Below are 17,229 nucleotides of genomic sequence, written 5' to 3'. Positions count from 1 at the left end.
ACATGGTGGAGGATTTTACAAAGTAGAAGGCTAGTGTGGGAGTAAAGATGATTGGGTAAAGCCTAATACCATCTGACAGATTCATCCAATAGGCGTACTCCCCAGTGCTTTGCGGTGAAGCCTAACGCGTAGTGTCCATCCATTACGGAAACTTAATCACAGGTATCTTCTTTAATATTGTAGATAGAAATATGGTTCTAATTGATATATATTAATTCTTTATATAGACTCTTTCGATTAAAATATGAATATTTAATTTCTAGCAAGAAAGTTGCGATCACACTTATGACTATTAGGTTCCTTTTGGGCTATAGTATAGCAACTAGCTGAGGAAAAGGACGAAAACGAACATTGAAGCGTCGACGACGGGGTTCGAATTGTCTCCGATGGAGCGAAGCAATCAAGTTTTCGAGAAGGCGTTCTTCCCCACCCCTCCCCATGTCCCCCCCCCCCCTTCTTGCGGAAGAATATAGCTAGAGGAAGCTTGGCGAGACCGAGGTAAGGGGAGGTAACAGTGCAGGGTTCTTTCGCTTCTGGCTACGCTAGATTACGTTACGATGGGATATGGGGTTGGATGGGATGGTGGGACGTAGGGATATCTTACGCTGTACAGCTCTCTCTCTCTCTCTAAGCGGTGGCACAATTCCTATAACTATGTACAGACTGCCCCCGCGACCAGTTAGGCTTAGGGTTATATATATTTTACTGCAAACAAGAGGTGGTTCGTGGTATAATAAAGTACAGATTCAACAGAAGGTAGCTGATGAGCTGCATGGGACTAGTGAGTGTGTATGATCACCTTTGGTTAAAAATCAAGTTAAATGAGTTTGATTAATGTTTCGATCTTAGCTTATTTTGACATAATAAAGTGAACCAAAGTCATTTTGAGATTCTAAAGCAAATAAACTCGCCATTCTAAAGCGATTAACATCCATGTTTGAGCCACTTTTGCCATTCTAAAGCGGATAAAATACATGTTTGAGCCCATTTTACCATTCCAAAGCCAATAAAAACCATGTTTGAGCCACTTTTACCATTGTAAAGCAAATAAAAATATAATTTTGAGCCTGTTTTGCCATTCTAAAACGAATAAAATCAACCGGTTTTCAAAAAGAAAAAAAAACGAGTCAAACATTTCTAATGGACTAATGAAAGGTTTCAAACATATTCTTAGCACGTTTTCCCTGAGTTGTTGTTGGTTTGTGACAAGTGTAAAATCAAGTGAAAAATAGATCAGATTGTATAAGTGTCCGGGAAGAGAAAGTAAATCCCAAGTAACTAGGCCTACGTTCATGGAATACGTCTCTCTCCAAGGAGAACGAGAACAGGTCTATAGTGTATCTTATTTTTTTGTGAATATATATAGAAGAAACTGCTTGTTTGTGTGTGTTTTTTATCATGGAGTCCCCATTTACATATATCAACTCTTATCCGTAGCTAGGAGTCCTCAGGGTTATTTTGACGACGACGACGCTCAGGACTTCGTTCAGAGCAAGCCTTTATTTCGGTTGTTTGAGGTTATAACCCGGTATGGGTTTGCCGTTTGGAATTCCTAAAGGACAACAGCTAGTACACGAGGCCTAGCTACTGTTACTAACATAAGTTAATAGTTTAAGTTAAGAGCAAGTTACAAGTGAGACCTTTTCTTTTTCAAACTATGGCCCTAGTTGTTTACAGTGGCCCTTATGTCAAAATGTCATGATAGAAGTTACATTTCAGGGTTCATATAACTTATGGAAAACCGATTTCCCTGACATTTCCAGGTGCTAATCTTTAGTCGATCATTTATTTCCCTGGTATTTCCAGGTTTGTATGATTAAATATCACCCACAGAATCCACCTCACTTCTGACCTAGGCCTACCACCCATTTTGAATCATCCTGAATATATAAACTTAGAAAAGAAACATTCCACTTATGACACTAGATACAAACAGAGTTCAAAATCGACCGGCAAATTTTTGTTTGTTGGGGAATCTCCTGCCGGGTGGGCCAAAAATAAAAAAGCCCCCAAAATTTTATTCCTGTTTTCCTTTTTATGTACACAGTAGGAAACTCCGATATTCATCGCGAGGAATGCTGGATGGGTAGAAAGAACCCCTTTGAGATTTCTATCTCTTAACCCTTGCCTAGTAGAAAGTCCTGGGGCAATAATCTTTAAATTCAAGAAGACCCCTGGACCAACTAAAATTGACCCTCTTAAAAGCTTAAAAGAGATAAGGGAAAAAGAGGAGTATAACGGCGAAATTAAGTTAACTTCGCGATAAAAGTTGGATCTGATTAACTAAAGTGGCCCGGGCCGTTTTAAGTGTTAATATTTAATTCAAATTTCGTATTTCGTAATGGAATTGTACCAAGTAACTTAAATACGTCATTAAGGTCGGTATATAGAGTGGTATTGAAAGGGGAGGAGCTACGGGGACGTGACGTCAATATAGGTAGTATGACCTCAGCTGACGACTTCCAATATGGTGCCCAAAACAGGGGTAAGAGATAGGAGGTTGTGACGTCACGAGAAAGTTCGTAGTAGCAGACTATAGTCAAATTTTAGGATATCAGAAGTTAGTAAATTGTAGTAAAACACAGTGAAAGAATATCAAGAAAACGGATACATATACTAAAAGCAATTGTTCGAAAAACTATCAGAGATAGTATGGACCCAGGGTCAACGAAAATTGACCACTGGCTTAATATTTTTTTCCTTCAAAGCCTAACCCTTCCCCCCCCCCCCAAAGTTCAATGTTACCAAGAAGAAAACCTTTGGCGGACGAATATTATATACTAACTCCCGCAGATAAAAAGTAGTGCGTGATACATTCAAAGTGTCCCTTAGTTGATATATTAAAGAAAGAAAAAAAATTCGGGAAAAGTCGGAATCCTGCGAGACGAGATAAAAAGCCCAGGATTTTGGACAGTTTCGGGATTCCTCCTTTGAAGCAAACACCGAGGGGCCCTTCACTCTTATGTCTCATCAGGCGTCGCTTTAAGAGAATCTATTACCCACGTCACTTCATTCATGACAAGCTCCAGTTTCTAAGTTACCAGTGACAAACTTATAATTAAACATATCTTATGAACTTATGGTCTAACGTATTCGCCAAAAGAATAATAACTGAGTGAATAGCCCCTCGGTTAAGACGCGGCGCTGGCACTATATATATAAATGGGTTTAAAAGCCTTATCAAAATGACCGGCTACCGGACAGGCGGAATCTAACTCAACTCTTCCAGTCGGTCAAGCTCCATTTTCTACAAAAGTATTCCCACTAGACTGACCAAGGCCTATCTCGCCCAAAAACGGTTGCTTTTCCACCCAACAAATCGATAGAGTTAACTCCCTCTCATGGAGTAAACTTCAATGGAGAGGAAGTGTGGTCAATTCCTTTTCTAAACGAGAAACTACTTCCGAAACTTCACTGAGATTTTCACCTCTTTGCCCGCTCCCAAATTAATGGTTAATTTAGATGGTCACGTCATAAAATTTTAACGTTCTTTCAGCTCTAAATTATCTTTACAGCCGTGACCTCTAACCTCCATTATTTTATTAAAGATACCCTGGTTTTTATCCTGGCGCAAAACGCGACGTGAAAACTACTGATTCAGATACGTAAAAATTAATCAACATAACCCATAGTATTACTCCATGCATGCCTTTTCATCTATTAACTCAGAAAATTATATCACCACGTGATCGCTCTTGCTCTCCAAAAAGGCGCGAACGCGGGAAGGGCGGGAAAAAAAAAGGCGCGCGAAAACTTTTCTCATGTAATAACAATAACGACCCAACCAGCCGTTGGTAGTCGTAGCTCAGCAGTCCTCTTTTAACTTTTAATTTCCCTGTAGACTTTTGCCCCCTTAACCCTCTAGAGTCTAAAAGGTTCAGTAAGGGTAAAGTTCAAACCATTATATGCAACGCTGGGAAAAGGCGGGAAAAGAGAAAAAAAAGTAGAGTGGGGCTGTCAATAAGTTGGTTAATTCGACGTTAGGGGAATTTAAAAATAAGAGAAAGTACTGGCGCTATTTTGATCATGTGAGTCGAATCAGGTCAGTTCTTCATAAAAAATATTTAAAAAACCCCAAAAACCCTTCAACACGAAATTAGCTTAAAAAGACTCGATTTAGAGCCCTGGGAATTTTTCGTACTAAAAGAGGCAGTTTTTCTAAATCAGTTTTAAGGATAAAATGGGTCATGTTGAACTAGCGGGGATGGTTTTCTCAGATTATCTTTTGCCATTTAACTTTGAGACGCTATACCCCAAGTCTTACACTCAATATATTCCAATGCTCCCGGAGCATTATAAACGACATAAGTTTATAACAGAAGTTCACGTTCAGATAAGTTTGAACCCTGGTTTATTATTTCTGAGAGTTTGTTGTTACGTAAAAAGCACGGAGAATCAGTAATAAAGGAGAAGTTTCTTATTGTAAGGAAGCGCAATTAATTCTGGCATTAAACTAATTATGAACTTATGACGAGGGATTATTTAATGGACAAATATTACACTTATTCATCTTTAATTTAGAAACCTGCCTGGGGTTGAATAAATATTTCTAATTAAGACTTGTCAAATATTGAGTTAATTTAAGATTTTAAGCTTCTTTCTATTAGTTTAAGGAGTAATTTAATTTAATTTTACGCGAATAAGATTTGAAAAATAAAATAAATCTAGTTGGGGGAATGGATTTTAAACAAATTCCGGACATGCGTTTGAGATCCCCTCAAGGGAGGGGGGGGGGTTTACTGCATTCAGTCTCCGAATGTTCTCAGGTGGACTTATATGGGTTCTTACGCACCCTTTAAGCACATACTCATGACCGATCTATTTTAACATAAGCCTGCGCGAGATTCGTAATAATTAAAGACCCCTACACTAAATTCTAGACTCTAGTTGAAATGAGGAAAATCAGTTTTGAAATGTAAATTGGATGGGGGGGGACTAAAGATTGCGTGGTATATAGTTACTCGAGTTAAATGGTTTAGGAACAATAAATAACGCGTCTCGCTAAGGCGAGCCAGATCCACGACGTTTCGCCACGAGAAAGGAGAGAGAGAGACCAAAAGAAAAGGGGGAAGAGATAATTGAACTCCCCAGTAGTTTCTCTCTCTCAATGCGAACCGCTAACCTCGGGCGCATCGCAGAGGAGTACGTCATGTGATCATTTAAGCGGGAGACCACGGAGGGGGAGTTGTATAAACATTTCTCTCAGTTGCGATGTTTTGGCGCATTGCAATTCCTTAACCATTTCTTCTAAAAACCCTGAACCCATGCAGTTAGTTTATGACTTGGAATTTGAAACTATAAACACGCACGCGGGCACAATCTCTCTTTACTCAAATGCCAAACGCCAGAAGACCCTTTTCAATCCCTTATTTAAAGACGAAGGGACAAGGGACGAATACTGCCTAGCTCATCGATTTATGAAGGGCAGAGGGAAGGACAGAAGACGCGTTCACATTTGAATATTAATTATGAGCAATCCCCGTTAAGCAAATATTGAGATTGGGTGCGAGAATAAGGTATGAAGTAGTATAATAAAGTTTAGTAACAGTGGACTCACCGCACAGCTTTCGTTGCGATTCGACGGAATAAGTGTCACGATCACAGCCCTTTCCAATATGTCGGGTTGTTAGGGAGATTTTCGTCACAAGTTTCTCGACGTCACAAGGAACGTCACACATTTCCAATCGCGCACGAGGGAACAAAGTTCGTTGGCCCGAACCTGGCGTGTATTCCACACGTTCGCGGATTTCTAACGAATCAAAAATATAAATAGGTCAAATTATTAATTTAATTTAATAATTTTGACCAAGGCTTAGATAAAATGTAGGAAATTAATTATTAATGTACCTTTCCATCCTAATTTGCATACACGGTTGACTTTGATATTTACAGTGACGGGTTTCGAACGTTTCATACCACAATCGTAGGCCACGACTGATAAAATGTGGTTTCGACTTCGGTTCCATGATAAAGCTTCTGTATTCTTAATTCGTCCTATATTTGGGGCGAAAATAAGAAAACGAAATTTCATTAGATAAAGCTGTAAGTCTCTAGCATTCGAAGTATAGGTAGTGTCATACTTATGGAACATATCTTATAAACTTATGATTTTATTAAATTAATCCCTTTAATTAATAATAATTACCTTAACCTATATCTAAAACCCTTAATTTTAATTTCAATCTGAGATTAAAACAATTAAGCTACCCTTCGACAAACAATTAATTAGTTGATACTTAATGATTTTTTAATTTTTTACATCTGTTTTTGAGGGTTTTCTTTTTTTTACTTTCAAGTGTTTATTCGTTTTGAAAATAAATAATTAAACTTCGACCGAGACCTTGGCTAAAATTATAATTAATTAACGTTGTTAAGCAAAAATAAGTGATGAGTAAGCGTGTTTTTCCTAGCGATTTAATTACTGGAATGTTTACCAAAAGAGATTAAAAACTTTGCAAGGTTCCTCTCAAAGAATCAAAGGACTGTTAATATGGATTAAGTGTAACAGAAGCCTTTGAAAAACTGGGCTTTGTTTTTCAACTACGTATCGCTAGCCAGATTAAGGCCTTACTAATGCTAAAACCAGATGCTACTGTACAGATCCATACACTAAGCCTAACCTTAGCCAAGGCTTAACCTTGACCAAATTTCTTATCGTTTAAAAACATCTTCAGAAACTTATAAACACTCTTAATTTTTGTGTTAAAATAAAATGTAATTAACTTACACTTTAAGTCCTTAATAAAGTAATTAAGTGTAATTAAACAATTAACAAACGTATTAAGAAGTTAAAAATCAGATTTTAAAATTAAATTAAGATTGTTATTTTTTTTTAGCAGACGATCATATCGCAATTATACCGTGCGCCTTTTTTAGGTTTCAATTCAATTCAATTCAGTTCTCATTTTTCGCTAACAATTATTCTCCCAGTTCATTTCTTATAGGAAAATAATGAAAAATATAAAGCTAAACCGTTTAAAAAATGAGCCAATCACGGAAATTGGCCAATATTTTTCTAAAAAATTGAAATTCGAAACTTGGGCGAAATATATATTACTACACAAAAGCTTTTGCACATTGAAATAGCTATTTTTTTCTTCTTTTGCCCACAGCCTATATGTATACGTTTCCAATTTCCCTTTCTAGGCATACATCTGTGGATAAAAGGAGAGAGAGAAAAAAGAGAAACGGAACTTCTCTCTTTTCCATTTTAGGGAGATGAGTTTTTGTTCCTCCCTCAGGATCTAATCTAGAATTTTTTCCCTTTATTTTCTTTCTCTCTCTCTCTCCCACGGATGGGGTATAGTGGCGATTTGCTTAAGACCTTCCAAATCGGAAAATTGATTTAACAGGTGGTCCCTACGTATATATTCGCCGCTCTGTTCTCAATAAGAACCCGCTCTTTAAAGCCTTCCAGGGGGTTTCAGGATGTTTAGGACGCCTACATTCGCGCGCGCTTACGGATAAATACAGGTAGTCTGGAAAGAGAGATATCGGAAGCTCATAATTTGACTTCAATACCTTGGTCGTTGAGGTAGTCTAGTAAGCTCGCATCGTTTGGCCCATGGTTATGGCTAAAAGACGGACACCTGACTTCCCAAACTTAAATCAAACCCTATCTAAACCTAACTTAATCCCGACCTGAACTTAACTCTAACCAAAACCTTGGAAAACCGAACAAAATCCTTACCAAACCTAACGTAACCGTAATTAAACCTATCTTGACCCTAAGTAAACATAAACCTAACTTGACCCCAAGTAAACATAAACCTAACTTGACCCTGAGTAAGCATAAACCTAACTTGACCCCAAGTAAACATAAACCTAACTTGACCCTGAGTAAGCATAAACCTAACTTGACCCTGAGTAAGCATAAACCTAACTTGACCCCAAGTAAACATAAACCTAACTTGACCCCGAGTAAGCATAAACCTAACTTGACCCCAAGTAAACATAAACCTAACTTGAGCCCAAGTAAACATAAACCTAACTTGACCCCAAGTAAACATAAACCTAACTTGACCCTGAGTAAACATAAACCCAACTTGACCCTAAGTAAACATGAACCTAACTTGACCCTAAGTAAACATAAACCTAACTTGACCCTAAGTAAACATAAACCTAACTTGACCCTAAGTAAACATAAACATAACTTGACCCTAAGTAATCATAAACCTAACTTAACCCTAATTAACCCCAAACATAAACCTAACTTTAACAAAACCTAAACTAACGTAACATAACCTAACACCACGAATACTATGAGGGGTCTGCGTTCCCGGCTGCTTTGATTTTCAAAGATTTCTTGGCCCACTTCAATTAACAAACCTTTAGTCATACTGTAAAAAGGATTTTCGTGCCGAAGTACGCGTGGGGGTCCATGCAGAGAACTCCAAACTAGAGCCTGGGAAGTCTGAAGAGCTTAGAGGCGAAGCGTTAATGTGGTTGTTTGAAAGAGGGGGTTTCTATTGTTTTAATGCTCCATGGAGATAGGGGGCCATGGAGGGGGGATGAGGGATAGCCGTTTCGTAATCATAAGCCCTTGGCACCCGAGTCCCCCCCCCCAAGCCCCCTCGTCCATCTCTCTATTGTTAGTGTCTAAGCCTTTTCAAATTGTCAGTTGGGATTATGCAGAGACACCTTTGTAAAGCTCTCTTAGTCTTAGCATGGATGCCTCCCATCACTCCAACCCGGGCCATACTTCCCTCCCCATCTCCTCTCCTTTGCTCCGAATTATAATTATTTTGATAGGATCCAGTTTCCGGAGGCACTTTGCTTAAACGAGATTATCATCTCTATAGATAAGAATAAGAGGCGTTAGGTAAAAGTATTCTGCCCTGAAAACACCGCAGAGGTACGTGAGTGTATGCTTTTATTTATAAAACGAAGAACTTGAGAAAAGGAAGGTTTTTGGGGTAGATACTCGCATGGGTTATGTAATTCCAGGGATAGATTTAATTTTAGAAGTAGGAATGGAGAACAGAGTATAATCTGGGAGCGCGCCGAAGTCGCGGACCCCCTGCCACGGGACGGAGAGGGGGTATGAAAGAAGAGACGGGTGGGTCATAGCGACAGAGGTAAAAAGGAATTACCTCCGTATTTTTCGCCGTCCCCGTCAGCAACGTCATCAAAACGTAGTTTAAGTGAGAAGCCAATAAGATAATTTTAAAATTTCGTTACGTGTTGGAGGGAGGGGCTCTATAATGGGTGATCTATGAGTCGGAATAACTGAAGTAAATACTAACCGTTAATTCTCCATACCTACTTCTAAAATTACATCTATCCTTGGTAATTCTAACGAATAATTTTTTGCGTTCTGATATTTTCTTGAAAGTTATTCGGTAATCGAATTTTGGTCTGTTTTAATAGTTGGTTGGTGGTTTTGCAAACTTACCGTCACTGTCTATGGTGAATGGTTGATTGGTCTCGAGGATCTCGTACTTGCAAATGTCGCTGTAGGTTGGCGTGCAATCATCATCCTCGGCTTCAACCTGCAGGATTTTGTCGTAAAGTTTGTCCTCGTCGACGCTCACCAGGTACGATTCTTCCAAGAACACCGGAGGATGCTCGTTAACGTCCACAACCGTTAAGTGGACAGTGACACTAAAAATAATAAATAAAATAAAATTTTAAACATTTAATCCGCCTTCATCAAAAATTCATCAAAATTAATTAACCCAAAAATTAGGCCCGACCCCTGTGGTGTTGGCTTCTCTATTTAAGAGAACTTTTAAAAGCAAAAATTAAATTTCCCGAACCTCATCCATAATAAGGGATCTTCTACTAAGGCATTCATTCACTTCCCTTTAATTCAATAAAGTTTCAAACGCCATGAAGCCATCCATAAATGTATCAATTAAATGGATCGAGAAGAGGAGTCGTGCAGTTTTGGATTGCACGAGCGTGGTATAAGTTTCCCCTGAGGAGTAAAATCCAGGCCTCGCAACGTTTCTGAAGGCGCATTCATTAATAATGAGTAGGAGTGAATTCTCTCTCTCTCTGTGTCTGTCTTTGGCCGAGTGCACCATTTTATATCGATCTCTTAACAGATTGAGATCTTTAGCTATATTTCCTCTTTCCAGGAAATCGCCACCATCAAAATGAAAATCCCTCTTTCTCTCTCTAACTCTCTCTCTCACTCTTAACGAGCGAGAGACTTGAGGGAAAAGAATGACCAGGGCATCAATGTAGCTAGCCAATGAGAACCTCGCTGATTGTTATAGACGATGATGATCATGGGTAATTCGCCGCCAAAATAAGAAATAGTTTCTAAATTATGAGTTGACTTGAAATATTTCACGGTTTCGAGATTATTACTTATACAACGAAAGAGCATTATTTGAAGAAATAAGAATGGCCGGTGTTTCTTTAAAATGAGGGGGTTTCCAACAAAATTCACAAATCAACGTATAAATTCACCATGAGTCAGTCTGCCATAATTTCCAGCTAAAATTCACAAATCAACGAATACTTCATCAACTGAACCCCTTATTAATTTTTAAACCTCCTAAAATTAAGCCTAAGCCTAAGTTCAGTTGACTTTGAAAATCTAAACCCAAAGCGTTATCTTCCTGTACAAATATATTACTCTTCCAGTAGCAGACAACATTCCTGTCTCAGAGAATTATGGGACTAAATGATAAACTATCACCTAGCCGCCAAAAAAAGCGGCGGGTTTAATGATCTAGCTACAACACACAACGAACATGTCCATGATTGGGGTAAACAAGAAATAAGCCTTGGCGTTTGCTTGGAGCCCAAATTTGTTACACACGGGAATGGGGGACCATGATCCCTTAGAGCTATCCGCTAATCCTTTACGTTTCTTGCAGGGCAAATCGTGCCGTTCGCTTGGCTACAAGGATCAAAGGTACCACACGTCCAAATAAGTTTCTTTCTACAAAAAGAGGATTAAGAAAAGTATATCCCGCGTGCCGCGTATCCGAGTCCAGAAGACGTCTCAGAACCAACGGCGACAAATTTCCCAATAGACTCCCGATAATACAAGCCGACGACTAACAACGAAAGGAACGGATCTCAAGCGTCCTTGCGTTTCTCCCGGTTCTATTTAATCCGCCATTGCATTCCAGCAGCTTTGAGGTCGTTATCTTTTTCTCAGATTCAATCGTCAAGGTATTATACCTTGGAACTCAGATTGGAAGAATTCAAGCTGACAATGGAATTGGGGTAAATCATTCCTCAAGCATAAAACCCCCATGTTTTTCTATGGTAAACCTTGGAGGATATGGTGAGACGGAGTAACAATAACGTAGCCTCTGTACCGCCATCTACGGAACGACAACAAAGTCCTTCCAGCATCCACCTTGGCGTTATAGTGACGTAGACAATGCCCCCCGTGTCTTAAAAATTGAAGCTAACTCGTCTGAACTAGCTTGGAACTATTTTCAAATGTCGCTACATGGCAGAACTTAACAATCCCATATACCAAAGTTAGGGACGTGCGCGAGGAGGTTGCAGCACATGACCCACGAACATTTCTACTGCACTTCACCACTCTCCTACGAATATTCTGAACAAAACCTTACACACTGCAATGAATATACTTAATCGCACAGCTATGCTTCAACCAATTTACCAAATCAGAAAACCCACTTTTACGACTGAAATATCTGAGACATTATAGAAGTTGCAACAGAGTTGAAGTGAAGTTTAAATCATTGCGCTTTTATAAAGTTAGGTGCAATTTATAAAGCAGGTTAATTCTCCGGACAGGAAACGCTTAGAAGTTAGAACATCCTACTAAATAGACCATTCCATTAAGTACTTGCAAGGAGAAACCAACACACAGACGGGGAAACCGAGTACTTGGGTTATCTCTGGTGCCAACCAAGAGGCAACACCAGACGGAGTTCACAAAACGCGGCGGGAGGCTAGCCGACTCGTGCTGCCTCTAGCGGAGAGGTGCTTCTTGGGGCGAGGGAAATAACCACGCAAAAAGGTAACCTCCCCGTTACTGTGGTGTTTGCTTCTCTTATGGAATTAATGGAACAATCTATAAGGCGCGGTTCTCTATTTGTTTTGTAGAGAGAGAGAGGTGCGGCATCCATCCTTGGCGCCGAGAGAGCATGCAGCTACTTATCTTCAAAAATTAGGCAGAAAAGGAGTTAAATCGCGCAGCAAGATAATAGAAGGTTGTCCGTTATCCGGATGCTGCTTTAGTAAAAGGCTATCTTTCTCCGCTCGGTCATTAGTTAAACGTATTAGCCGGCCAGCTAGCAGCCCTAAGAGTACGTACTGTACGTCTCTCCCGGGGATTAACTTTATAATATTAACCTTAAGGAAGACGAATAAAAGCAGAGCTCTAGGACCCTCAAAGTATGTAACGAAAGAGTTAAAAGGGAGAATCAGTTTAATGTCGCGAAATGAATACCCGCCCGCCAAGTGAAAGATTATTTAATAAATTATAATGTTCCCAATGATCTCTCTAAGAGGTCATCACTCTCAATTCTGTTAGAAATTAAGATAAGAAGTCTATGGGTATTAAATGAATTTAACTTATTTGATTATTTCGTACAGAAAAATCAGGTTATGAAACATTCAAATTTTCTCTGGTGTTTTCAGGTTTTTTGCCTGATCTTTTTGGTATATTTTCAAATTGAAAGACTTTTACCTGATCTTTACGGTCTATTTTCTAATTCCAAGAAATATTTCTAAATACAAATTCCAAGGTTTCCAAATTCAAACATTTTTAAAGCCCAAGGTTTCCAAACTCCAAGATTTTAAAATTCAGAGATTTACCAACTCAAAGATCTTCAAATTCCCAGACTCTTCACCTTCCCCATTTTTAGACCTACCCAATTTCAAATTACCTGACCTTTAACCTATAACCTTTCGGTCCAAATTCCCAATTCCCTCGTGGCTTAACTAAACCCTACAAGTTTCAGTTTAATAAAAAAAATGCATAATTCTCACTTTTTGGACATGACGTTGTCGCAGGAGACGGCGGCGATGTCGAATTTGTAGTTTCTTCTCTTTTCGCAATCCAAGTCTTTCTTGGCGATCAACTCGGCCTCGCCGCTCTCGTGGTCTTTAATTTGGACGGCGAATGGAACTTCGCCGTGATGTTTATTCGTCACGATAAAAGCGCATACTTCCGCTATAAAACAACAAAAACAAAATATATAAAATTAATACCTATAAATAACAACAAATAAATCTATTTTTAAAAATTAAATAATGAACCCAAAATATCATATCGAAGTACAGTAGGCGTATTGTTACGGTTTGAAAAACAAGAATAATTACATAAATTAAAATAGATAAGGCCTAAATATAAATCACAAACAAAAACATTTCAAAAATGAAATAATAAACCCCAATATTTCAAAATAAAACAATTATGGTATTTCAAAAAACATGACTAATTACGTTAACTTCCTAACACTTTTAAGACCAAGGATTGCACCCCATTGAGAGTTTCCGACAAACGTTTTTTAGTCGTTTTTCGTTTTACATAATCGTGATGGTATACAGAGGTACTCAACCTCTGGTTTCCGCCCGTCATTACTCCCCATCCAGCTACACTGCGGCGTAGCGTATCTCGAAACAGAAACACTGTCGCCAGAATATCGATACTCTGTTTCCGATTTCGTCCTACATACACATACAATCCCCCCTCTCTCATAGTCGTCGTTGTAATCCTTCGCGTCACGTATACTACTTTTTTTTGGTGTCTTTGTAACACCATAATCGGTGGGGCACGAGACTACGTTACGCATAAATGGATACAGATTGGTTTATACCAATGAAGAAGAAGACCGGCCGTATCTGCAACTAAGTCACGTGGAACCGTTTAAAAGGCTCTCACGGGACCTTTTGTACAAACGAATTAAGAGATTTTGCTATTTATTCTTTACCGATGGAATCAAAGTATCGAAGCGTGGAAATCAATCAAATGTACATGGGTTTGAAGAGACTAATTAATTTATTGTCGTTGCGTTTAACCAATCTCAACATGACATTGAATTATACAAGAAACACAACATGGGTTTACGTCTGCACCTTGATAAAGTTTCAATCCATAAATTTGCATAATTACATAAGATAGCTCTAGGGTTGTCATGTGACTAAAATTTTGGCGCAATTTTTATTTTTCGTATATATGAAATTGCTGACTTAAGTTGCATGGTTGGTTAATTTACAATTTATTTAAACTAATTCGTTTCTCAATTAGCACCTAACTAGTACGAACACCCACCGGATGTAGGATGCATGGACAAACGCTATATGGGGTAACTAACACTAAAGGTTTAACATTATCCCTAGGTGTCAGTCAGTCAAGGGTTATCGGTGTACATGCTGCAATGTACCTTTGACAATTTGCTAATCGCTTAACATTACATGGCCTCGCCTTAAATTGACACCAAAGACCACGCACACAGACGGATGGACATGACCTTTTTGTAAATGAACAAAACGTACTTGTTCAAGTGGTTATCTCACTACGAAACAGATAGAGCCTTTATCTCTCTTGTTTTTTATTAAAACGGTTGAACTCAGGCAAGAGTATAATTGGAAAATGTTTAAATTCAGAGAAAAAATGGCAGAAAAATTCCAGAAATAGAGAAAAAACAACCCCAAACCTATCTTACACAGCAAAGAGGGAGTGAGAGAGAGCGAGAGATAGAGAGAGAGAGAGAGAGAGAGAGAGAGAGAGAGAGAGAGAGAGAGAGAGAGAGAGAGAGAGAGAGAGAGAGAGAGAGAGAGAGAGAGAGAGAGAGAAAGAGAGAGAACCCTTTTTTCTATCGCATTTTTGATTAACGAGGTCGTATACGATATAGAATTTGAGGGGGAATATGTGTGGATTAAGCATGCACCCCTAACTCCACTTTCTCTCTCTTTTTTTCTTCTCTCTTCTCACATAATTTCCAATTCAAGCTCTCTCTCTCTCTCTCGCCACCCTCTTAAGAACATCTGCATATCTATCCCATCACTCTAGTAGTTGGGGTATTTCCCCGGCATCGCGATATATTTTGATATAAAAGTGCCTAAAAGAGAAATGAGGAGCATGCAGAGGAGGACAAAGGCTTAGTACTGATGCAAAGGCCTAGTAGTCAAGCTGAGGAGAAATATATCGAATCTCGGCCAGTTTCTGTCAGTGGTTTCGCCCACTAGGCGATAAGATAGACAATATTTTCTCTTGACAATGCATGCACCCAACCAACGCCAATGAGAATAAGGACCCTGAAAATATAGTATAAGGGGGACAATGTGTCCCTGTGTCCCAGCCCTTAATGTATTTCTACGCTTTTTCTTCTTATTCTTCTTTCCTCGACGTTACTGTCTTTGTTTTTTATGTATGAGGAGATAATGGTAATGTAGGTGTTGCAAAGGGACGACACTAAGCCTTGGCATTAAACTATAATAATAATAATAATAATAATAATAATAATAGTGGATATGTACTTTAACGTATATTTTTCTGAAATTTATACAGAGGTGAAAGTTCATTATCTGAAGTAAAATACTAATAGTACTTTGTGTTTTTTAATGTTATTTACTTAAATGTGTTTTTCTCGTTAACATTTCTTTAGTATAACCTTAATTATTAACCAACTCGTGCGTGCTGCCTCTAGCGGTGTTTCTTGACGCGAGGGAAATAACCCAAGAAGGTGTCTGCTTCTCTAATGGAATTAAAGGAAATGTGTCTATAGCCCTTATCTTTAGCACTAAACTAAATACCTTCAAGTATTTAATGAACTTCTGTTATAATTAACATATTCCCCTCATAACTTCGGAATAATTCATCATAAAAATCGTGGAAATAAAAAATAAAAAAATTTAAAATTTCCATTTCTTAAATATTGATTGCACCAAGCAGGCACACATTCACAAAACCGTTGTTTATTTAGACTCTACAATCCTAAAATTCAGAACCCCTTTTTTTACGTCAACATTTGAAAGACAAGCGATACGTTTTCTTTCTAGTTTAGACTCGGGGTTCCTCTCATTCGCGAAATAATCCTAGAAAAGACCTTTCCCCCTTTTTTTGGGATCTTTACTTCCAACACACCCACGTGACCATCCATATACGTTCCAATTTTGTGTCTCGAGATACGTTCCTAATCTCTCGTGCGCCATAGTTGCACGCGTTCACGCGCATTTCATATAATGAGTTGAATCTTAAGGCGAACGAATACCCGATGTTAAATCACAGTAAGAAAGAAAGTAGTTTATTGGAAGTGTTTTTGAACGAGAGAAAAGAAAGGGTTTGACAGGTAGTAATAAAACCTCAACGCTTTGTTCATTATTTTCAATTTCTTTTCGTTGCGCTTTTAAAATATTGCACCAAAAAGGGAAAATCTTTAAGAAGTTTTGAGAAGGATCACAACGTCGAACAGAAAAACCGACCGAGGCCCGAGTTTCGTTTTGGTAATCAGAAATAATCGTTATTCCCTTGTCGATCTTATCCGAGGGATTGTTTTTGTCAGAAAAATGTACGCTTTGCGTCTCTTTTCGTTTGCCATTGAACGTACAGTTCCGACTATTAAGGGAAAAGGAAATTTAAGGAGTTCCCTTGTACCTAGGTAGGAAGTTGGGAAAGACACGTGATTTTAAGTATGGGGTTTATGTTACTCTCGAGTTAAAGAACGAGGCTCAGAACGCCCCAGACTTGAAACGAGAGATTCACACTTCAGGGAACTAATATTATCGAGGTAGGTTTGTATTTCAACAGTATAGACCATTACATTAAATACTTGTAGGGAAACCAACACCAGAAGGGAGGCAACGCAAGACGATGTTCACAGGGGGAGGAAGGTGAACCGACTCGTGCTGCCTCTAGAGGAGAGGTGCTTCTAGGCGCAAGTGAAATCAAATAACCCAAGAAGGTGACCTCCTACCCTCCCCTGTGGTGTTTGCTTCTCTTAAACTGGAGTTAATGGAATGGTCTATTGAGATAAGGTCATTTGATTCTCCAAAACGACTCGAGCTAACCCTAAAATTAATTTTCTTTTTTCTTTTTTTTTTCAAATTAGGCTTAACAATTGAAAGGTGATCAAATCTTCTTTTTGACTAAGGTATTCATACCAGTGCGTTTGGTGTCAAGTTGCCTACCGTCTACTAGTCATTTTGGTTAGGCCGACTTAATTTGGAAACGTCCTGAGTCTAAATTGATTTTTTCTTTCTTAGGTCCATTGAGGGGACTGTCAGCCATTTTTAGGCTTAATTAATTTGGGGGGTTGATTAAGGATTAATTGACGAGTCAAT

At 38.7% G+C, this 17,229-nt stretch overlaps 1 protein-coding gene and 1 long non-coding RNA gene across 2 annotated transcripts in view; one reads left to right on the top strand and one right to left on the bottom strand.

The window, feature by feature from the left end:
- Cals (calsyntenin 1) overlaps window positions 1–17,229 on the bottom strand; it is a 118,789-nt gene that overhangs the window by 29,943 nt on the left and 71,617 nt on the right. Inside the window, exons 3-6 of the mRNA XM_089858079.1 lie at window positions 12,934–13,117; window positions 9,395–9,603; window positions 5,848–5,994; window positions 5,558–5,749 (exon numbers count right to left, since the gene is read on the bottom strand). Of these exons, the coding sequence (XP_089714205.1) occupies window positions 5,558–5,749; window positions 5,848–5,994; window positions 9,395–9,603; window positions 12,934–13,117 (732 nt within the window). The remainder of the gene's footprint in view (window positions 1–5,557; window positions 5,750–5,847; window positions 5,995–9,394; window positions 9,604–12,933; window positions 13,118–17,229) is intronic.
- LOC149709863 (uncharacterized) lies at window positions 16,105–16,671 on the top strand. Its single transcript, XR_016376270.1, has 3 exons — window positions 16,105–16,238; window positions 16,317–16,392; window positions 16,452–16,671. It is a non-coding gene; the product is annotated as an uncharacterized LOC149709863 (long non-coding RNA).

The sequence above is a fragment of the Phalangium opilio genome, unplaced genomic scaffold, assembly GCF_054372755.1.
Source record: "Phalangium opilio isolate 3A_F unplaced genomic scaffold, DU_Popi_V2 ptg000011l_1, whole genome shotgun sequence".
NCBI lineage: Eukaryota > Metazoa > Arthropoda > Arachnida > Opiliones > Phalangiidae > Phalangium > Phalangium opilio.
Note: the sequence above shows the minus strand (reverse complement) of the source record. Positions and strands in the feature narration are given on the sequence as shown.